We start from the raw sequence: 23,772 nt of genomic DNA on the forward strand, positions 1-23,772 counted from the left end.
GGACATTCACATTTGTAGTGCTTGTTTTACTACGCGTTTATCGGAAATGAAAGGCCGATCAGCAAGATTTGAACTTGTGAAGCCACCGGTTATGGAACATTTCAGCAGCAAGTGTAGTAGCCCGCTAAGTTATCTTAGAAGTTTAATCCCGAAGATTTATAGGGGACTGTAATCCATCTCTATCTGCTCATGACATAGAGAATTTGTTGGGAGACAGTAAATGCACAGTCCAAAGTGCCCCTAGATGCAGTATTTGTGCCTTAAGTTCCTTCTAACTGTGGCAGCCTGTGTTTCTAGTGCTGCCACAGGAGGGAGCACAATGATGTTCTTTGTACACTGGGAAATTACATTGCTCTTGCCCATGATGTATTTGTGTTAGGTTACAGAAACTTAGCAAAAGTCTTTCCACTTATAAAAAATCAAAATGTTTGTATTTTACAGTATTTGTTTCCTACAGTGCCACAAGTTAGAAATGTCTTTATGGCAGGAAGAAAATAAAAACAAAACCCTATTAAGATAAATTTCTTGATGATATACCCATTTTCATATAATTTTCTTGGATGGCAAAATACTGTCATGGTTTCTGCCATACAACTGTTTTTGCCTCTAAATTACTGTGTAGTGGGAGCTTACAGTCTCTTTTGACTTGGTAGGACAGTCACAGATCCACCTGGGGCCGTATTTCAGAAGTGCCCAGGGGCACAACGACCATTTGCATCTGTTTTATGCTCCCTCTGGACACTTTGGCATTACAGAAGGGGCCGCAAATGCTTGTGTGACTACTTCTGTAATACAGATAGCGCTGGCAGCGCCAGTGCTAACATAAGAGGGCATTCCCTTATTTGCATGGGGGTGTGGCCACATGCAAATGAGGAAATCTCTGTGCTTCTGCGCCTGCATTGTATTACCGACTTGGATGCAGAGGCAAACATGTCTTCAGGAGGTGCACTGAAAGAGAGCAACAAAAGGGTGGCACACTGTCAGTGCGCCTCAGAAAGTCAGCCCTCTGAAGTGATGAAAGGGTGTTCCATGGACCCCTCAGATAACCTCTTGCAGATGGGTGCCATCACTCAGTGCACCCGCCTGCAAGAGGATCTTTAATTCCTTTTACAAGTGCTGGCAGCTTGCCATCCACACAGTGACGCACAGAGCAGCTTTTAAACAGCTGTTCTGTATTTCTCTTGAATGTGCTGCCCCGAGGGCAGTGCTGGTTTATGGCTGCCCTGAGGGCAGCGCATTTAACATAATGGGGTGCACTTTCCCTGTTTGCACCCTGCCCAGCTTCTGAAAAAGGTGCACTTTGGCGCAAACTGGATAAGAGCTCCCTATCTGTAATAGGGCCCCTGTTGTTCACATGCATGATACCAATTATTACCTCCACTGACTTCACACCTGCCCGAGGCACTTCAGATAGACCAAAGCATTGGTGTTATTCATAAAGTTAAATAATTTGGCTGAGAAGGCAAGTTTGCAGGCACATGTGATCCATTAATAAAAAAAGCAAAGATTACTCTATACTTGTGAATGTGCCTCGGTAGGTCACAGATATATCTTGGGGCTGCTTTATCCACATGGGCCACACTGTAAAACCTGGCCTGGTCCTCAGAAATGTGGTTCCTGTCTCACCGGCTACGTTGAGCCTACTGCAGGAGTAAGTTCCAGTGAATGGCATGCATGTGCCACAGAGCAAAGGGCACCAACAGGAAGCAAGAGGCTAAAAAGCCTAACTATCTCAAAACTACCAAGGCTGGAAAAATAGGTCTCAGCTAAAACATTTGGATCAACGTCTGGATATTGTGGACTCGCTGAGATGGAGTAGAAAGGCCTTCAAAGTCAATGTGATCAAAATGGCTCAATGAAGGGAAGCCTGTGAAGGGATTGCAGGTGGGTTTTGGGAGTGTTGATGAAGAATCTAAGGTTGAGTAGCAGGGACATTGTTGCCTGCAGGTGGTCCGCGAGTAGTTGAGGCAAACCTGCCTTCAATAGCCACTGGTCAATGTAGAACACATGTACACCCAAGCTTCACCAATTGACATTATCTTAGTAAACGACCTGGAGGCAGATGTAAGGCCAAAGGTAGGACAGTGGACTGAAATTAAGTGGATTCCACCACAAAATGCAGGTATTTTTTGAGTTGGACTGTAGAATTGGTACAGAAAAATACATGCCCAACATGCATGTCCAGCAACACCATCCAGTCTTTGTAGTCTAAGGCCAGCAGAACTTGTGCAAGTGTCATAATATGGAATTCATCCTTCCAGAGTAATGAGTTCAAAACTCGGGTCCAGAATCGGTTGCAGGCCTCTGTCCATCTTGGGGACTAGGACGTAATGATGCGAGTACCCAAGCCACTTTTCCGTTTGGGTATTCTTTTCATCACACACTTGGCAAGGAATATACACACCTTCTTGGACAGGATTGTAGTATTACCTGCCAAAATCATCATGAGAAATTGGGTGTATGTAGAGAGGTGTGTTCAGAAAGGGAGTAGAATGGCCAATCCGGATGATTTACTGGACCCATTAATCAGAAGTGATACAGTGACTGTGGGACAGGAAATGTTGAATCTTACACCCTCTGACTGCCTATGTCCACTGAAGGGCAAACTCAGGTTGCTGCACCACCATTGTCTCTGAAGGCCCAAAAGTTCTGCGCCAGTGGGTGTCCCGGTGGCGGTCGCCCCACAGTGAAGGCGGCTGTATGTAAGACCAGGGGGTGTTGTGTTGGCGAATCCTGCAGCAGTCGCCCCATGACAGCCGCAGGTAAGAGCAGGTTGGGAGGCCACCAGCCCCAAAACTCATGCCAACCGGGGCGAACCCCCCCCCCTTGCTATGCCACTATTCTGCTCAGATTTCCAATCAAACCCGAGACGGTCAGTGTTGATGGAAGGTAAAGCCCCAGATGTAACATTGAAATTTCGGATACTGTTGGTGTAACTAAGGCTAGACCCAGAGGCCTTTGCATGGATATTCTTGAATTTGTCCACAGCTGTGTTTTTTTTTTTCCCCTCACAACTGGACCCCATGTTGGGCATATACTTCAAAGAATCACTTAAAGCACATGCAGGCATGTCTGTGAATGGTAACACTGGTACCCACTTCACAGGCATCCAAGTCTGTTGGTTCCAAACCAGAATCAAGATTTGCTTGACTGCACCCTGTCCATCCTGAACAGTGTGTGAAAAGAACACTCAGAGACCTGGCAAATGCCAGTACTACCTCCCATGTCTTCTCCTAAAGGGTGTTTCAATAACAGGCCAGAAGGCAGTAAGTATTCAGGGAACACACCACCAAACTGAAAAAAGACTTTCATGCCTATTGTATGGATTAATTTGAACTCCAAGTCGGGAGGAGTAGAAGTGAGTGGAATTAAGTTACCTTTGCAAGTGCCTTTTCACACACTTAAAGAGTCCTGGATGCCTGGTTGTGAGCTGTGCACTCTACAAATCTCATTTTATTTGATTTGAAGTGGAGGCCTAACCACTAGAGCTCCTGTTGTAAGATGCTGTTCCAAAAACGTTAGGTCCACAGAAGCTGATCTGTGTGTTTGGAAACGTGGCTGCTAATCTCAGAGGCTGACGAGGGCGTAGACCAGGTTGGCAATATAGAATCAATCCAAGTCTCACTGAAAGGTAAAAGAGGCTCAGAAGTAGAAGGCCCAGGCTGTATGATTTCCGTTAGCCAATTGGCTTTTGTCTCCTCTTACAGAGGAGGGAGTTCCAACACTCATGCAGCTCCCAGTAGCAGCTGGCACAGATCAGAGGTGGTGCGGCGGGTGAGGGGGAGATGATAAAAAGAAAACTTACCTCCTCGCGCCTCTCCACTTCGTCCCTCATCATCGTCCCTCCTTTCTAGCTGGAAGAGGAAGCACCCAAGCTCCCCTGACCAATCACAACTGACCAATCACAACGCTGCATTCATGCGCACTTTACAGAGGGCCACCACAACTTCCCCTGGTCTGAGAACAGAGCAGGCCTGCCCGCTAAGACACAGGAACAAATAAAATGATAATAACATCCAGTTAATATCATTCATCTTTAACATAATGCTTTGGTTCAATAATGTCCGGGATGCCGACCAGGAGGTAGGAGAAGGGCCAATAATAAGCTCAACACACTTCTACATCTCCTGCAGCGCGGGCTGCCATATTTGTGTTGCTGCTGTTGCCTGCTGTTGGGGACTGCATATCCCACATTACCCTAGAGACCATGAGGCAAGGGAGGAGCCACTTGAGCCCTTAAAAAGACTCTGCATTTTCCACATCTCGGGACGAGCCTAGCTGTGCCAGGGAGAAGACCGGGCCAAGTCAAACCCATCTGTTCATATCAGAGCCTGGAAGTGGCTTGTTTGGGACGCCCCTCTTGGCTTGGTGGTCTGGCAGGTACAGAGTTATTATCGCCTCTGTCCCCCATTATGGGTAAAAGGAAAACCGTGACCATGGCAGAGACCACTCTAGGGCCCTAGCACAATTTGACGACCAATTTTTAACTAAAGCTATGGGGGAGATGAAAAAGGACAATAATAAAGTGGAAGAGAGACTATGAGCTACCCTGAAAGCTGTAACCAAATTCACAGGAAGCACAAGGGCTCTGTATGTTGGAGAGAAGAAAAAGATGTAGCTGGATTGGACGGAGTAGAACATTGTGCACCCCTAGCAACACCAAAAAGGGGTTAACCTTTGTAGCAAGGAGGGCAGCTTGGAAATCACTCAAGATTTGCCACCCCTACAGTTAACCCCCCACTGTCCAAAAGGAAAAAAGAGGGTGTCACTCGCTTACAGTCTAAATCACAGTGAGGATGCATCAAACTCTTTGGGGGCTGTCGGGGATGGTCTTACAAAAGATAACCTTTTGAAACTTCAAACCAACATTATTGATAAGGTCAATGAATTTCCGATTAACATTACAGGGAAGATTACCAGTTTTATAGACCAGGTCAGCAAGAGACTGGGATACTGGAAAACGTGGTCTCAGGTGTGATGTTATGGAGACTGATAGGTTCCAGGCCAGAAGTTGGGCGGAAGTGAACACAGTCATAGGCCAAGATTATTTTAAACCCTATTGACAGGAGCTCAGGGCATGATTAAGGAGAGGATGCTGCTAAGTGCATTGCAACAAGTCATGAAGGAAGGGCCCCGGGCACAGTGCAGTTCAATGGCATCGGAGAAGGGGCAGTGACAAGTGACTATACATACTACAAATACCGAAGGGATGGCCAGGTCAAACCTACTCCCGCAAGTGACCCCTTATGTCTTGTTATCAGTGAATGTCCCCCTCCAGGCATCATGTCATCATGAACAGAGAATTGGTCACAACTTAAAAATAGAGATGTGGACTGGTTGGGCACTAGGGTGGGTCTTTAAACCGCTTGTTCAATGACATTATAATGGTTCCCAGAGTTTTATAAACTGGCACGGGGAAAACACTTGTGTGGGGGATTGTGTGATCTTGCATTTTAGGTCCCCCTCGCTGATAGTGTTTCTTCTCTATTCCCCGAGTCTATCCACACAGATAGGAGTTGTTCTCTTGGGTTTTTATCAGCATGTTATGATTACAGGTGGCAATGACAGGGCTGGTAATGCATAAATCTGTGCTGCTAAGCCTGAGGGTTTAGAGTGATGACTAGTAACACGTTTTTTCTTCTTTAAGGCCAACATGAATGTTGAGTACCTTAGAAAACCACAGGCTGGAACGACATGAAACCAGTTTTTGACTAGAGAAGTGGCAGACCATGTAACTTCCAGTGCAGTCTGTCATGTGGGGGGGCTCTTTGAAAGATGATTTATAGCCAGCCTTTTCCATGTGTAAGTCACCACCCAGATGATTTTAGGAGAGGAGGAAGAGGCATTGCCCCACTGATAGTTCCGGGAGCACAGATAGCCTTGGAACAGCCATGTTCTGGAATGTAGCCAGTCTCAGGAATACACTGGATAACACAGAATGGATGAGTTTATTTAGGTATTCTCCATTCTTTGTTTCCTGGAAACCTGGGCTACTTCAGGCTTGCATTTAAATGGCTACGTGACCTCTATTATTCCAGCGGTACCTTCGAGGGCAGGGAGGTCAAAAGGAGGAGGCTGTAGATTTATTTCAACGAAGTTCCAGGTGTTTAAGTACCCTACCTCGCCATTATATGAACTACGTGGGCTTTCATTAGGGAGAGGCCTTTTACTTGTGATAATCAATTATTATAATAATGGGCCATATGTATCAAGGTACCAATTTGCGATTCTGTAATAGCGATTTTTAAGAAATTGCTATTTCAGAATCGCAAATTGGTATGTATCAAGAAAATCGCAATTTTTTAGCGATTTCTTGATATTCCCTAATTGCGAATTCGCAAATTGCGAATTCGCAATTAAAGAATACTTTCCCATTCATTTCCATGGGCCAGGAGGCCCATAGGAATGAGTGGGAAGTTATTCTCAATTTGCGATTCGTAATTTGCTAATCGCAAATTGAGAATAATTTCAAGGGTGCAGGGGTGTCCAAAGGACACCCTGTTGAACCCCTGAAATATGCATGGGTGCACATGTGGTGCACATACATGCTCTAAGGGCATGTATGTGCGTCACATGGCACTTTGAAAAATGCAAAAATTTTCATTTTTCAAGGAATTCACAACTTACCACCAACTAGAAGTTGGTGGTAATTTGCGATTCCTTAAGGGAATTTTGAAAAATTTTTTGGCTACATACATTGCATTTAAGGAATCGCAAAATTTGCGATTCCTTAAATGCAATTGCAAAATAAGGAATCGCAAATTGTGCGATTCCTTATTTTGCATGAAGATTTAGGCGATACATACCATTTTGCGAAAATGCGTTCGCAAACGCCGAAATTCGGCGAATTTCGGCGTTTGCGAACGCATTTGGGCATGATACATATGACCCAATATGCTTACACAGAGTAGAAGAGTGGTAATTGGTGAATTTGAGATGGATCCAAGGACTGTCGCAGGCCGAATCATTCATGTGGGGACTTTAACAATAACATCCATCTCTGTCCTCTCCCTGCTAAACGACATTTGTGGCTTCCTTGACTCAGGGGAAGGTCGGCAGTCACACTTTAGAATCGATGAGTATGGGGAAGCACTCAAACAAATGTTTGATGAGTTATCATTTAGTTTTGTCAAGAAAGCATGTGACACCTCCTTGGTTTTCCCCTCACATTCCCAGGACGTGGAGATAGATCCCGAATAGGTTTTATATCATCATATTAATTGTGCCGGCGATCATAATCTGCTCAGTATTCGATTTCGAGAGTATTCGTCTGGTTCCCCAGGACTGTGTGGGTGACACTGAGGTACGGAGGAGCATGGACCAGTGGTACATGGTGCATGATTAACCCTGTAGGTTTCCCATCAAACTCAATAAAGGCGAACTGGGAGTGTTTTATTGTTTGTTTGGATAAAAAGGCAGATGGGCTCCTTATTAAGAAAGCTTATATAGTGCTCTCATGAAATATGAAACAAGCATTGGCATAGCCAATAGGTCTCGCCTTTGGGACCTTATAAGTGTTTATCCATGTAGTATATTACCCATTACATTGCATTAGCCATTAAAGACATCAAAGTTTGTGGTAAATTAATGGCGGGGATATAAATAATATGCTATTGAAAAAAGCCATTGAGTAAATGAATATGCAAGTACTGAAAGTTAATAACGACCAGATCAGTTCTCCTATTGCAGCACAGAGTGTTTTCAGATTGCTAAGTTTATGCTGCTGACAAGTACCACGTTTTTCATTGCTATGTGAAATCACATCAACCACACCAACGGCTTTGTAACTGCAGATCAACAACTGAATAACATCCTGAAGGCATGAAATAATGTAGGGAAATTCCAGCAAAGACATTAAGAGACTGCCAGAAAAATGTTTATTCTTTACAAGCATTTGAATTGGCTCTTATTTCAAGTTCTGGTTGAAAGAGCTCTGGCATAGAATAAACATCACGCAGTTGCCGTAACGCGTCATGCACTATAGCCCACAACTCAGGCCTGACAACCAGCACCGTCACAAGCAGAATGCTTCAATAATAGTTACATGCAGGGCAGGCTCTCGGGCAGTGCGACCGGTGCCACCGCACCGGGCACTGACTTCGGTTAGGGGTGCCATATATTATGGTTTTAAAAGCACCTGCTGCTGTGTTCTTTGTCTCTAGCAATTTTTAGGCAAAAATAAAAATTTTAAGATAACACCATTGATTAATGTTCTTCCTGGAGAGAGGGAGAAGGATTGTAGTTTAGTCTAGTGGAAGAGTTTTGACTCATCCTAAGATACCACAGAGGTTAATAAGCCTGCCGCAAAGGTGTACCAAGCATATCACAAAGTGCATGTTATGTAAGAGGTCAGTAGGTTACTGCTTTTGTCAGAGAGATCCTATTGTTACTTGAAGTTTATAAATTAAAATCCTAATGGTAGAACAGCGAGCTATTAACTGTCATCAAAGAGCTGCATGAAAACTGCAAGGTATATTTAAGAGCATTATGACTTTTTTCCCCAGTCTTTCATTATCCTAATGTTGCAAAATGGGTTCATTTAGGTGAAAATCAATTCTTCTTTTTAAAGAGAACCCCCATCCATGGTGTTACATACCGTTTTAAATTCTAAGTTTGTGCTTCTCCAGACCAAGCACTCTTAAACTATGATGCCTACCAGTATGGATGACATGTTACTTTTACACCTTGTAGTCCTCCGTCTTATGTAACATTTCCTATACACTGATTTACACATGTATGATTGATTGTCTGTATAATATTTGCATGATGTAAAGTGCTCTGACACCCTACACTGGTATGAGTGGTGCTTTAAAACGAATTAAATGCATCTGAGAGTGTGGTTCAGGAGTCTTGAGCAGCACTGTTAACTCCTTACCCGCGGCGCAAGTTCCGCCGCGGTGCGGGAGTTCTATTAAGTGGGTGGGCCGCGTCGGCCAATGGACGTGCCCAGCACTACCAAGGTAATGCTTGTGATGCCCATTGGCCGACGCGTGCACGCAACGGGTTAAAGGGTGGTAGTGAGGTAATCCATGGCGGAGGTGGACATTACGGGGGCGCCAACAACCATTGTCGTACCAGGGACCACCAGCACTAAAGCTGGCCTTGGTTACATGAATCCACAGCATCAAACTTGCCAGAGCATAATAAAAAGAGAACCGAACTTTCATGTAGATTGTTCTATGTAACTTGAATCCAAGAGACAGCCAACCAAACTTAGAATCTAAAATCACAAACTGTCCACTGAAGATAAATAACATGATAATCAAAAATCTCTGGTACAAGATTTTACACACTCCAGGAACACCAGGCAAGGGTTGCAAGTGGGGACAGCCCTTCTGAGAAGTCCTGAGTTTCAGAAAGCGATGAAAAACAACTAGAAAACGTCAGTGATACCTAATAAAAAAATTACATCTTTACTAGTTGGCAAGCACTAAGTTCATCAACGAAGAATTAAAAACAGCCATTTCATACTTGATTAAGCAACATGTATACCCTAACTTTCCTGAGCCAATACAAGAAAGGGCTGTTTGTGGGGACCTCAGATAATCTGGACAGACCATTTAAAAGTACTGAATGCAGCCAAGATAAACACACAGCTTGGAATTAAAATGGCTGACCAAGTGACACATGGAGAGGAGGATGAGATAAGAGGAGTAGAAGAAGGGGGGGAGGGAGAGCAGAAAGAAAGGAGAAAAGAAAAAGAATGCAAAGGAGCAGAGGAGGAGGTGAAGAGAAGTGAGGGTGGCGGTGCCGGTATTGTATTGTTGTGTCATTTGTACAGTGTTTGCACCCTCTGGTACCCCAGAGTCCGCTCCGTTCCAGTGTGCTGTGAGAATTTTAGGATGAAGGGGCTCTGAAGTTAATAGTGACCATTTCCCCAGTGATTGCTGCGTGCTACTCTGAAAATAGGGATGGAGGCGGAGAGAGGGGGTGAGGAGGAGACAGGAAAAGAGTGAAGGGAAGAGCATGTGCAGATTGCCGACACCTGTAAATTTCAGACCTGGAAGGTTCCTACGAAAATGTGGCACACACTGGAAACTTACTCTTTAGCGACCCTTCACGTGCTCGTAAATCACGGGTTCCACATACTAAGAATCAGAAGGGAAAATACTGCCAGTCTTCAGCCCTGGACCTGCAGGTTTATCCGGGTGCCATTCATGCAAGTCCTGAAGGGGTTAGCAGGCGGGACCCGAGAGGTCCACACTGTGAAGGGGAAAGTACAGCACAGACACCAACACCAGGGTCCCACAGCAGCTGAGATACGCTCACACACGAACCTAGACAAACCAGCCCCTCGAAGCCCCGCTTCCTTTACCTGCAGCGGTGGAAGGTCACGAGGGTGGAAGTCTAGGAGGTCGGTGAGAACGGAGCAGCACCCTGGCTCAGGAAATAGATTTCTGCCGCTTGCAGATACACCACCCCACTGTGACCTAACTGGCTCCGTCCTTCTCTGCTGCATAGCCTGACTCTGTGGAGTCGTGGCACTTTCTTTTTTTCCCGTCTTCTTTTTTACTCGTCCTCGTCCGGGAAGCTTTACTGTACTTGTAAGGCATACACAAACTGACAGGCTGAGGAAGGGACAGCATAAGGACTGGCTCGAGGAATAGGATGCCTTGCTGTCTTAAGTTCATCAGGTCTATTTGGAAAAAGTATTTAGAAAATTACGAGACCTATAGCATTGCAAATAGCCGCATTGTCCCGGCTGCGCTTCGAAAGTGAAAGTGACATGGCGTGAGGACTTCTGTTGACAGGGACCAGACACACACAGCGTTTCCCTTGCAAGAGCGAGCAGGGACACCATTTGTTTTCAAGATAATTACAAACAGATGGCGCTGATGCTCGCTCCCGCAAGGGAAACTCCAAACGTTCACGCGTTGCAATAGAAAACAATGCAAAACATGCATGCTTTTAGGCAAAGTGCTGATCGATTGCAAAAGGTCCCCTCCTATGCAGCACATGCACGTGTGCGTAGGCGAGACCTCAAAAAGGCTCTGTCTGCCGTGGTTCGGAGTAAGTTGCTGATTTCTGAATGTAGACGTGAGTATAAGCTAGCACAAAAGCTGAGGAAGGAAAAGATCAACAACAACCCCTGGGAATCTTGACCAGAGGCTAGTGAACAGAGAGACAATACCTCCTTTTGGCAGATTATCTATCAGCTGTAGTTTAGATGTCCAGAGGCAGTAAAGCTTGATACAGAAGTGGCGCCACAGGATTGGATGGATCATTTTAGCAATATATATGCCAATGCAGGTCAGAACACTGGGGATAAGCATGACAGTTATAACATCACCAACATCCAGGGACACTCAACTCACTCCGAACCAATGGAATTTAAACTAGATGAAGTCACTTGTGCGATTATAATTAGTCGTAGTAAGAAAGCACCAGGCGTGGATGGGTTCCCAATTGACCTTTAAAAGGACAACCTAGACCTTTAGGCACCTCTTTTGATGAATGTGTTGTGAACCGTTTATAACACCGGGAAGTTAGATACCAGTTCTATGTCACTTCTTATCCTGATTTTTTTAAAGGAAACAATGGGGAATCAAGATGTTATTGACCTATCTCTTTGCTTGAATCCTTGGTTAATTTATTTTGAGTTTTATATAGTGCTAGCTGGACCCAGGGGTATCAGAACACTTTACAGGTTAAAGGAATACGTTAATGTGTTTTCAAGAGGTACAAGAAGGTTGTCATAATGTCAAAGTCATGAGACAGTACAGCACGATGTGGTTATAAAGTCACAATGTATAAACATAGGGCACATGGGGGGACATCATCAGGGATAAAAAGACAATTCAGCAAGTCATTAGTCCATCTAGAAGGCCTTAATCAACGAGGGAAACGTAGAACAGTTAGTGTGCACGTTGAGGTAGCTGTTGAGGAGTGGAGGTTTGAGGTCACGTTTAAAGGAGGTTAAGGAGGGATTGCAGCAAAGGACTTTGGGTAGCAAGTTCCATATCTTTGGACCATTACCTGAGAAGGATCGCGCCTGGGATGATTTCTTCTTGAAGTTGGGGGGAAGGAAAATAAAAGTGTTGGAGCTAAAGTGATGGGTAGGATTCTATTAGCTAGATTAGAGGCCTGGTCATAGCAACATAAGATCCGTTAGGAAACCTAGTAACCCATACTAGGTTTCCCAGTTGTCCTTAGAGGTCTCTGAACCATTAAGTAGCGTCTAAACCAGAAAATTATTATACACAAATATATGGTGGCAAAAAGAGGGGCATTTTATGGAACTGTCCAGCACATTAAACTGTGTCAACCAAAGTAAATGGTGGCTTCTGCTGGGGTAACTTGGGGTGGATCAAGCTATAGTGAATCTACTGAGAGATCTACTCTGGGCGATGGCCAGGGTGAGATATGGGAAAAAAGGAGGAGTTTTTCAAGGCCTTTAATGCTAACGGGTGTGAAGCAGGTCTGCGTCCTCCCCCTTTTTAATTCATATTGTTCATCAGTGGGCTAGAAAATGAATTGTTGGGCAAATGTCAAGATCTGCCACAGATAGGTCAGTGCTCCGTTCCTGCCCTCCTATATGCAGATGATGAGGTATTATTCGCCTGCACTCCCAATTCTCTTCAACAGGTGTTGAATAGCTTCTCCATTTGTATGGCCAAATTAGATCTAAAAGTGAACCTTTCTAAGTCTTTCAATTTGATCTGTGAGCCAGCCAATACAAAATGTTGTCCTATGAGAGAGAATGACATGGAAATAGTCACAGTTCTCTCATACTCTTACTTGGGGATGCAATTTGACTGTAGGGGTTACTGGAAACCCTTGGTAAAGACCAAACGGCTCCATTTGATAGATTATCTTCGGCTGTTTTTAGGTTTGCCAATAAATTAGGAAAAAAACATTAAAGGAGATGCTTCAGTTACATAAGGCTAAGTGTGTAGGTTTGGTTACCTCTGGGGCTGGTTTCTGGGTTCAAGCAGATATTAGTTCCTGGCAGGTGCTTGAAAATAAATTCTTTAGGTAACTACTTGCAGTACCCCTGTCTTGCTCCGCAAACGTTATCCACCAAGAGTTAGGTTTAAATTATTTGAAAAATCGTATCCCCTCTCGCACTCTTTTACTATGGCATAAGATCTGGACACAGGAGGAAGCTTCTTTTTTACAGACGAAGGCCCAGATTTAGATCTTGGCAGACGGGTTACTCCATTACAATAGTGACGGATATCCCGTCTGCCGAAATATACATCCCATTAAATCCTATAGGATTTATATTTTGGCAGACGTTATATCTGTCACCCTTGTGAAGAAGTAACCCGTCCGCCAAGATCTAAATCAGGCCCTAATTGTACAAGACTGTCTCTCACTTGATTTTGCACACAAACGTCCATCGCTGAGAAATGCAAAATAGATTTGATTTGGTTTTGGTAGACCTGATTTTTTTAATGACCCTGCCAAACTCAAAGGGATCAGCAAAGGGGATCAAATGCGCCTTTGTGTTCTTAACCTCAAGGAAGACAGGAGCGAGAGGGAAAGTGCAAATAAGACGTTAAACCAGCATTGGAATATTACGGAATGCTCTTGGTTCCAGCATTACCTGAATTGAATTACAAATAGCTGTTATAGGTTTCTGCTTACTCGCTTTAGACTTAACAGGATCCATTTTCAGGTCCTGTTTACCATGATGAATGGCTGGTCGGGCATCGATTTGATGAGGTTTCGGCTCAAACCACCTTGCACTTTATTCTCCTTTGTAAGTTTTACTTTGCGCTGAGAAGAAGATATATAAAGCCACTGATGCTGAAGCACATTATTAGGAATTCTGTGCCTGCCCCAGCTTTTTTTTAAACAACATTTGAACTCCATCGAAATTTGTGCTGTGGTTCTAACCCTTTAGGCACTTTCCTCCCTCACCTGTGGTATTGTAGCGCCTACATTTGCTTTTTACTTGCTGTCTGGGCACTGAGTTTGTACTTGCTAGCGCGCACTGTTGTTTATTTAATTACATAGCGCTTTGCTGATTGGTAACTGATATCGCTTTCACCCTGGGCACTGTGTTTGTACTTGCTAGCGCGCACTGTTGTTTATTTAATTTCATAGCGCTTTGCTGATTGGTAACTGATATCGCTTTCACCCTGGGCACTGTGTTTGTACTTGCTAGCACGCACTGCTGTTTATTTAATTGATAGCGCTTTGCTGATTGGTAACTGATATCGCTTTCACCGTGCAGTACCTGTAATAATTGTAGCTGCGCTTTGTCTGCATTACATTGGCTGTGTTCTTATTTAAAGTGTGCCACGATCTCCACTGTCTCCGCGCACGAACTCGCATCTTTGACCCTCATAGCGCTCCATTGCTCCTTGTTGTTGTTGTTGGTCGGCCATTTCCCAGGTTGACCCGAGCCCTCCCTCAACCTCGCCCCCGCCTCCCTGCTGACCCTCCCACCCACGAGAGCTACAGGAGCCGCCCTCCCCCACACAGTGAGCTGTGACCATCTTGCCTCCAACGCGAGTGGTCGCTCCCCCCGCTTCCTCCCTCACCTGTGGTATTGTAGCGCCTACATTTGCTTTTTACTTGCTGACTGGGCACTGAGTTTGTACTTGCTAGCGCGCACTGTTGTTTATTTAATTACATAGCGCTTTGCTGATTGGTAACTGATATCGCTTTCACCCTGGGCACTGTGTTTGTACTTGCTAGCGCGCACTGTTGTTTATTTAATTTCATAGCGCTTTGCTGATTGGTAACTGATATCGCTTTCACCCTGGGCACTGTGTTTGTACTTGCTAGCACGCACTGCTGTTTATTTAATTGATAGCGCTTTGCTGATTGGTAACTGATATCGCTTTCACCGTGCAGTACCTGTAATAATTGTAGCTGCGCTTTGTCTGCATTACATTGGCTGTGTTCTTATTTAAAGTGTTACAGCAAGAGGGGGTGCTGGACTGTTCCTAAGCGTGACTGAGGGAAAGACTACCTGGCGTGACCAGAGGTGTAAATGAAACACCCAAGGGCATCCATTTTGTTGGATGGATTTGCCTCACACACCCCGAAGGATGTCATGCTTCATCATCGGCGGTTGCTCCTCGTCGGGGAGGCGGTGCAATCCCCGACGGGCTCACCTCAAAGAGGGGCTCTTTGGCGGAGATCTTTTGTTCCAACAGCCTTATGGTGAGGTGTGGGTGTGTGGGCAGGGTCGTATGTGATAGTGAAAAAGGGTATTAAAATGTAGCTAAGGGTACCGGAATCAACTTTATTCTGGGGGTCCCTCGCTGCAATTAAAAACAGGGGGCTAGCTCACTAGGAGTCAACAAGTAAGGTCAGGTGAACCTAGATAGGGCTAGTGGTGCAAACGGTTGACATGTTTCTCGCAGTGGGCAAAAGTTACCCGCGATTCATCAGGACCTTTAAAAGGTGATTTACCACATGCTGGTGTCATGTGTGAGTTTGTGCGTGCATTACCTCTGTGGGAGTTGTCCTATGCCTAAACATGGAGAAGAGATAAAACAACAATAGTTAAAAAACAATTTGCAAGATGCAAAGTTGGTCACGCCATGGGAAAGAACTGTGAATAACGTGGCATGCTATAAGTGTACTTTACAGTCATTGCATGCCTAAGTGGTCATGTATGCCAAGTGTCTGCAGTATGGCACACAGAACATCCACTAAGAAGGTGAGGTGGGTATTTCTGTGGAGTGTGAGGAGGTTTAAAAAAAAAGGGGTTAAAAAAGGGGCACCTTTTGAGTCAGAGTGTAATTGTTCACTTCATCACCTTCATGATTTTGTTGGGTGTCTCTAGCTGCTACTTACTGTTGCCTCCACTTGGTATGAACCCAGATGCACACTTGAGCCTGCATAACTGCTGCATGTTAAACCCCTTTTTTAACCCCTTTTTTTTAAACCTCCTCACATGGCGTGACCAACTTTGCATCTTGCAAATTGTTTTTTAACTATTGTTGTTTTATCTCTTCTCCATGTTTAGGCATAGGACAACTCCCACAGAGGTAATGCACGCACAAACTCACACATGACACCAGCATGTGGTAAATCACCTTTTAAAGGTCCTGATGAATCGCGGGTAACTTTTGCCCACTGCGAGAAACATGTCGACCGTTTGCACCACTAGCCCTATCTAGGTTCACCTGACCTTACTTGTTGACTCCTAGTGAGCTAGCCCCCTGTTTTTAATTGCAGCGAGGGACCCCCAGAATAAAGTTGATTCCGGTACCCTTAGCTACATTTTAATACCCTTTTTCACTATCACATACGACCCTGCCCACACACCCACACCTCACCATAAGGCTGTTGGAACAAAAGATCTCCGCCAAAGAGCCCCTCTTTGAGGTGAGCCCGTCGGGGATTGCACCGCCTCCCCGACGAGGAGCAACCGCCGATGATGAAGCATGACATCCTTCGGGGTGTGTGAGGCAAATCCATCCAACAAAATGGATGCCCTTGGGTGTTTCATTTACACCTCTGGTCACGCCAGGTAGTCTTTCCCTCAGTCACGCTTAGGAACAGTCCAGCACCCCCTCTTGCTGTAACCGTTGATACGGGCACACGCTGCGACTGGACCTTCCACTACCCTGAGTGGTAAACGGTGTCCGTTGATCAAGTGATCATTTCCCCTTCCTCCCTCCTTTTTGTAAATACTTATTTAAAGTGTGCCACGATCTCCACTGTCTCCGCGCACGAACTCGCATCTTTGACCCTCATAGCGCTCCATTGCTCCTTGTTGTTGTTGTTGGTCGGCCATTTCCCAGGTTGACCCGAGCCCTCCCTCAACCTCGCCCCCGCCTCCCTGCTGACCCTCCCACGCTCCGCCCCCTCCACTCTCCATTTATGTCAGATGTACCAACGCGCAGCGTCCACGCGCTACGGCCACGCCGAAGGTGCGCCAAAGGTAAGCCCGTCTACGCCCGTCCGCGCCTGGACCGCGCCCAGCGCCAGACCCCCTGGTCCTCGTAATGTCCACCCCTCCCACATTACTTATGATGCCAACACCCTCCTAGCCCTCAACTCCGGCCGTTCCCCCAACTGCGTTCAAGCCTCCCCTGGACACACCCATGGACCCTTTTCCTGCAACTCCTGCAAGTTCGACGGCGCCAAGATCAACTTCTTACCAACGATCACACACCAGATACCCGACCCCAACCACCTACAATGCATCCTGCTCAACACCCGATCGGCCCACAGGCACGCCATTGACCTCTGGAATCTACTCGACACCATCTCTCCGGACGTCGCCTTCCTAACAGAAACATGGATGAACGCCACATCAGCCCCAGACATCACCATTGCCATCCCGGAAGACTATAAGATCATACGCAAGGACCGTATCGACCACATAGGAGGAGGTATCGCTATCGTCCATAAGAAATCCATCCGCATTTCAACCAGCTCAGACGTCAATCTCGGCAACTCTGAACACCTCCACTTCCAGATCCACATCGACCCCAAAACCACACTCAGAGGCACCCTCCTTTACAGGCCACCAGGACCCCGCGCACAGTTTAGTGAAGACATCGCGGACTTCATCACTCCACACGCGCTCCCCTCCAAGGATTACATCCTTTTGGGAGACCTCAACTTCCACCTTGAAAAGAACAACGACCGCAACACCACCACCCTTTTGGACAACCTCGCCAACCTCGGACTTAAACAACTTGTCACCACCTCCACCCACATCGCAGGTCACACACTCGACCCTATCTTCACCTCCAGCAAACATGTCTCCTTCAGCCACACCACAGCTCTCCTTTGGACTGACCACAGCTGCGTCCACTTCACCTACAACAAGCCCACCTCCAACAACCACCCTCAACCCACTCTGCAAAGAAACTGGAACAAAATCACCATCGACCAGATCTCCTCATCGCTTCTTCAAAACCCCCCAGCCCACTCCTCAAACCCAGACCAAGCAGCCACCAACCTCACCCAATGGTTATCCAACAGCGCCGACACCTTAGCACCACTGAAAAAACGACAAATCAAACTAGGCAGCAAGAAGGCCTCCTGGTTCAACGATGATCTTAAGAAATCCAAGAAACTCTGCCGCTCCCTTGAGAAGGCCTGGAAAAAAGACCCAACCACCAGCACCAAGGACGCCTTCAAAAACGCCACCCGCATTCACCACCAACTGATCCGGAATGCCAAGAAAGCCGCTCTCAAGGACCGACTAGATAACAACGCCCACAACAGCAAGGAACTATTCAACATCGTCAAGGAATTTACCAACCCCTCAGCCAACTCCAACGACATCACCCCCTCTCAAGCCCTCTGCGACTCCCTAGCCTCTTTCTTCCACAACAAAATTGCAGACATCCACAACAGCTTCGACAACCGACCTGAAGACCAACCCACCCAACCCCCTACAGGACCCCCACCCCCCCTGAACATCCTCAATGACTGGAAGCCAATCTCCACTGAGGATACCATCCGTCTGATGAACTCTATCCACTCAGGATCCCCCACTGACCCTTGCCCTCACCACATCTTTAACAAAGCAGACTCCATTATAGCACCGCACCTCCGAGACGTCATCAACTGCTCCCTCAACTCCGCAACCTTCCCGGAAAGCTGGAAACATGCCGAACTCGGCGCCCTCCTTAAGAAACCCACAGCTGACCCCACCGAACTCAAAAACTACCGCCCTATTTCACTCCTTCCATTCCCGGCCAAAGTCATCGAGAAAGCGGTCAACAACCAGCTCTCCGCATTCCTCGAAACCAACAAATCCCTCGACCCCTCACAATCCGGCTTACGAGCAAAACACAGCACTGAAACCGCCCTCATCGCAGCAACAGACAACATTCGAACTCTACTGGACAATGGAGACACAGTCGCCCTCATCCTCCTTGACCTCTCCGCAGCCTTCGACACAGTCTGCCACAGCACCCTTTTACAACGCCTCAACAACATCGGAATCCAAGGAAAAGCTCTGGAATGGATCACCTCGTTCCTCACCGGAAGAACCCAGAGAGTCCGCCTCCCACCATTCAAGTCCGAGGCCACTGAAGTTATCTGCGGCGTACCCCAAGGGTCCTCTCTCAGCCCCACCCTCTTCAACGTATACATGAGCCCTCTCGCGGCCATCGCACGCCAACACAACCTCAACATCATCTCCTACGCCGACGACACTCAACTGATCCTATCACTCACCAAAGACCCGAACACGGCCAAAACCAACCTGCATGAAGGAATGAAAGAAGTAGCCGAATGGATGAAGCACAGCCGTCTGAAACTGAACTCAGACAAAACAGAAGTCCTCATCCTAGGCACCTCCCCCTCCGCCTGGGATGACTCTTGGTGGCCAGAGGCCCTTGGAAAAGCACCTATCCCGACGGACCACGGACGCAACCTGGGCATCATCCTGGATTCCTCACTCTCGATGAACAGACAAGTCAACGCCGTTTCTTCATCTTGCTTCAACATTCTTCGCATGCTCAAAAAAACATTTCGCTGGATCCCCACCGAAACTAGAAAAACAGTCACTCACGCTCTGGTCACGAGCCGACTGGACTACGGAAACACGCTTTACGCCGGTACCACCGCAAAAATCCAGAAAAAACTCCAACGCATCCAGAACGCTTCAGCCAGGCTCATATTAGACATCCCGCGTAAAGAACACATCTCTGGTCACCTGAAAAACCTCCACTGGCTCCCCGTCAATAAGAGGATTACTTTCCGGCTCCTTACCCACGCACACAAAGCACTCTACGAAATCGGACCCGAATGCCTCAACACACGACTGTCCTTCTACACCCCCTCCCGCCAGCTACGATCCTCCAACCAAGCCCTCACCACTGTACCTCGCATCAACAAAACCACCATGGGAGGTAGATCCTTCTCCTATCTGGCAGCTAAAACCTGGAACTCACTCCCCACTCATCTTCGCCTCACTCAGAACCACCTAGCATTCAGAAAGCAACTTAAAACGTGGATATTTGACAAGTAATTCACCACCCTTCCTCAAGCGCCTTGAGACCCCCTGGGTATGTAGCGCGCTATATAAATTTATTGACTTGACTTGACTATGGCCATGTCTGAACTGGGGTGGTGTGGAGTGCAAAAAAACGATGGATTTAGGCCCAGATCTCTGTACTGGGGTGAATGTATGACATTGTTCTGCATTCTGTCCATCAACTGTGGTTTTTGCATTTGTCACCCCGAGTGGGATGGGTATGCTCAGACGTGAGTCCCATGCTCTCCACACCACTGGATTCAAGCAAGCCGGGCTGAAGACGGCTGGAATGCCAGAAACCGGTCCTCGGAAGCTTGTTTCCGGTCCAGGGAAGGCATGGCTTGGCAGTTCGGGCTGGACTGATCCCATGAGGCACAGGGTCAGACTGATTTGCATATGGCCATGTCTGAACTGGGGTGGTGTGGAGTGTAAAAAAACGATGGATTTAGGCCCAGATCTCTGTACTGGGGTAATGTATGACATTGTTCTGCATTCTGTCCATCAACTGTTGTTTTTGCATTTGTCACCCCAAGTGGGATGGGTATGCTCAGATGTGAGTCCCATGCTCTCCACACCACTGGAGTCAAGATATCCTGGCTGAAGATGGCTGAAAGCCAGAAACCGGTCCTAGGATGCACGAAAGCCAGGGGTCCTTCTGCAGAGGTGTAGAATCAAAGTTTGGCACTGATGGGGGAGCAGGCAAAATCTTGTACAGAAGGTCTCAGGGGAAGGGCCACCAGCTAAATGCCACTGGGTGGCCTAGAGGCTCCATGGCTAGAAGGCGTGCCCCAAAGGAGCTAAATTCTTGCAAAATATTTAAATCATGGCCAATTTGAAGACCTCTATCTGATGCGTTTTTGATGATGGCCTCCAGAACTGGGGTGCATCATTACAAGAGTTTGGAATTGACTCTGATAAAGAATACGAAGCATAGGCTGAGTCCCGTGGATGCTGATCACATGATCTCTCCTGAACAGGAGCATTTGGAAGTTGAGGAACCATGTCTGTGCACTGTTCTGGGAACCATTATCCTTCAAATTCAACTCCAGCTTACCAGATGTAAATGATATGAAGCAGGCTCAGCTTTTTTCTTGTATTTGCACACATAGAGTGTAGTCTCTTGCTCCCCGCTTGCCTCTGGGTGCACCAGAGAGCATTTATTGCAGGACTTGGAGTGTGCGGGAAGTGACCAAGATCTACTACCCAGATGTTTTGCACAGTCTGACACGAGAAGCCTGAAATTGTGTTGTCATGTTCAGGACGCAATGGAAATGTGGTGAAAGCTGATGGTGCCTCATACCGTTGTGTAGGTGCTATTGCAAGGTTTTCCAGATCCATCTCTCTTGAGGATACAAACGTTGAGGATTCCACGAGTAAAAGTATCCACAAGAATCAGTATTTGCCAGGCACTTGTATGGAGCCCCTACTGTTTTGTGAGCTATTCTGAATACAGAAATTTCAGCAGTAACCATATATAAATATAATTGAAAATAAAATATATGAAAGACATTTCTCATACACAGTGTTACATCCTAATTGTGTTTGTTTTAGCTAATGGTGTTCAATGATGAAATGATGTGGGAAGAACGTCTTAGGGCCTGAAATGTGACAGAGTACCCTGTCTGCCAAACTATTGGTCCGCCTGCCCTATTTATAGTTGGGTGAACCATCAGCTTTTTGTCTGCAGTGACCCGTTGGCTCCTGTGACATAAGTCCTACCCTGATGCTTGACGGAATTCTTACCTTTAGAGTATGGGCATCAGACTGCCCTCTTTATTTAGGGTTGATGGTCTAATATTGATATCTGGCCATCACCGCCATGGATATACTGGCATTGGTGAACAGAAAAATGTATATAATGGACCCTACAACCAGAGAGAAAGCTCCCTGTGTGTGAGGAGGGTGCTGGTTATTTGTTTTTCAAAAACCAACTCCCACTTTAGGCGGTTGTTTTAAAAAATAAAAAGTTTGGTGGACGGTTGAAAAAACTGACGTTGGCTGCCCATTAAACTTTTCGTACCTTCAGACGAACTGTTGTGATCGTGGTTCCTATAATGGAACAGAAATAACTTCTGGGCCCGCAGGTATCTCGAAATTTGGAGAGCGGTAGTCCATCAGGGTTGCAGATGTAATGTTCTCCACCACTCTTGTGGAGTGGTGTGGCTCACTGGTTAGAGGCGGCAGACCCGGAAGCAGAAGTCGGCCCGGGACCAGGGCTCGATTCCCGACGCGGCAGGGTCTTGGGCCATGGTCAGCGGACTCGATAATTCTCGCCTCGGTGCCTACTCCAACCATGGGTCCCACTCAGCAACTCTGGGCAATAGCTTGCTTAATCTCTACTAACGGCCCCATCAGCGCCGGGGATGCTTATCTTCACTTTGGAGATGCCCAGCAGGGACCATCTCACAGGGAAAGCCAGGATGGGTTCCCCAGCGGTATACAGCGCCGGGACGCCCCTTTGCTGGGGCAGCTGTGCGCTTTACAAGTATACAACATTTAACACATTTAACATTTACTGATGGGCTAGCACCAGTCAACCTCTAAATCAGGCCCTTAGTAATTAATAAGTAAGGTAAGACTCGGGTTCACAAAGGACAATCATTAGTGATGGGAGAGTCTAGCTGAAAGGCTTCTCTGCATGGTGCCCTTATTTCTTCAAGATAACGAGCAAGGGTCAGTACAGCAAGGATGTAAGTTGGTGTCCTTCTACTTATCTTGCATCCTCCAGTTCCTTACAAAGACACTACAGAGGTGGCCCTTTGGTTCATATAAATTATGCTAACACAGGAGTATTCAGCGTTGATCATGATGGTGAAAGATTTGTCAGATTTTTAGTCTATCCACTTGAGATGTATTTATACACAATTAAACTGAACAAAAATGATTTAAATAGTCGAAGTCAGTCCTTAAAATGTTGCATGGGTCTTTCCCTCGTGGACTAGCATTGGAAACTCCTGCTTTCTTGTCTTTTTATTGTCTACTGACTCATAATTTCCTCTTTTTTTCCTTTGTTGACTATATCGCAGAGTTGAAGGAGGCCTTCCAAGAGTTCGACAAGGATAAGGATGGCTTCATCACCTGCAAGGACCTGGGAAACCTGATGAGGACCATGGGGTACATGCCCACAGAGATGGAACTAATCGAGTTGTCACAGCAGATCAACATGAACTGTGAGTGCTCAATAGCGCATATAGATTTATTATACTGCAAAGGTGGCCAGAGATCTATCAGAAGTGGAGGACAGGCATCTGCAGAGGAGGGGGCCATGGCCTACAGAGGTCCTTTTCAGAAGTCTTCAGTGGTGATGATTAGGAATCTGTAAACGTGAAGTGCCAGGTGCCGCAGAAGTTGGAGTTAATTACACGACTGGGCAACTTGCCACTTAAGTCATGCTGGTTTTTCAATGATCTTAAATCCTGCTTCAAAGTGCTGTTAGAGCCTACACCTGACAATAAAGCAGACTGTATGACTGTGGAAGGGGCCCCACACCTGCACCTTGCAGCCTGATCCAGGCAGTGAGGCCTAGAGGAGTGAGGCCACATCCCCTGGGTCTCAAAGCTGTAGCACTGGCATTTTTATATTAAACGGTAGAGAGAGCGTTGCCTTGCCAGTCTGAGCTGGCTGCTCTCATTTCAAGTGACCCACCTCTTCTCACCTGATAATGTCAAATAAATGGGCCTTCTGTGGACTACAAACTCCTAACTAAAGGGTAGACCATGGGTCAAAGCAGATGTGTAACTGAGGTGCTGCCCTGCCCCTGACTTGTGAGTCAAGGCCTTGCTGCTGCTCCACTCCCTCACACCACTCTTTCCACTCCCTCTCCTTTGCCCACTACCCCAAGGAATGCCACGCCCTCAGAC

At 46.5% G+C, this 23,772-nt stretch overlaps 1 protein-coding gene across 1 annotated transcript in view; it reads left to right on the plus strand.

Moving 5' to 3' along the window:
* The window catches only part of LOC147705910 (calcium-binding protein 5-like), a 137,887-nt gene that overhangs the window by 83,750 nt on the left and 30,365 nt on the right, over positions 1-23,772 (plus strand). Inside the window, exon 5 of the mRNA XM_086928994.1 lies at positions 22,939-23,082. Coding sequence (XP_086785120.1) covers positions 22,939-23,082 — 144 coding nt within the window. The remainder of the gene's footprint in view (positions 1-22,938; positions 23,083-23,772) is intronic.

This window comes from Lissotriton vulgaris, chromosome 7 (genome assembly GCF_964263255.1).
Source record: "Lissotriton vulgaris chromosome 7, aLisVul1.2, whole genome shotgun sequence".
In the NCBI taxonomy this organism is placed as follows: domain Eukaryota; kingdom Metazoa; phylum Chordata; class Amphibia; order Caudata; family Salamandridae; genus Lissotriton; species Lissotriton vulgaris.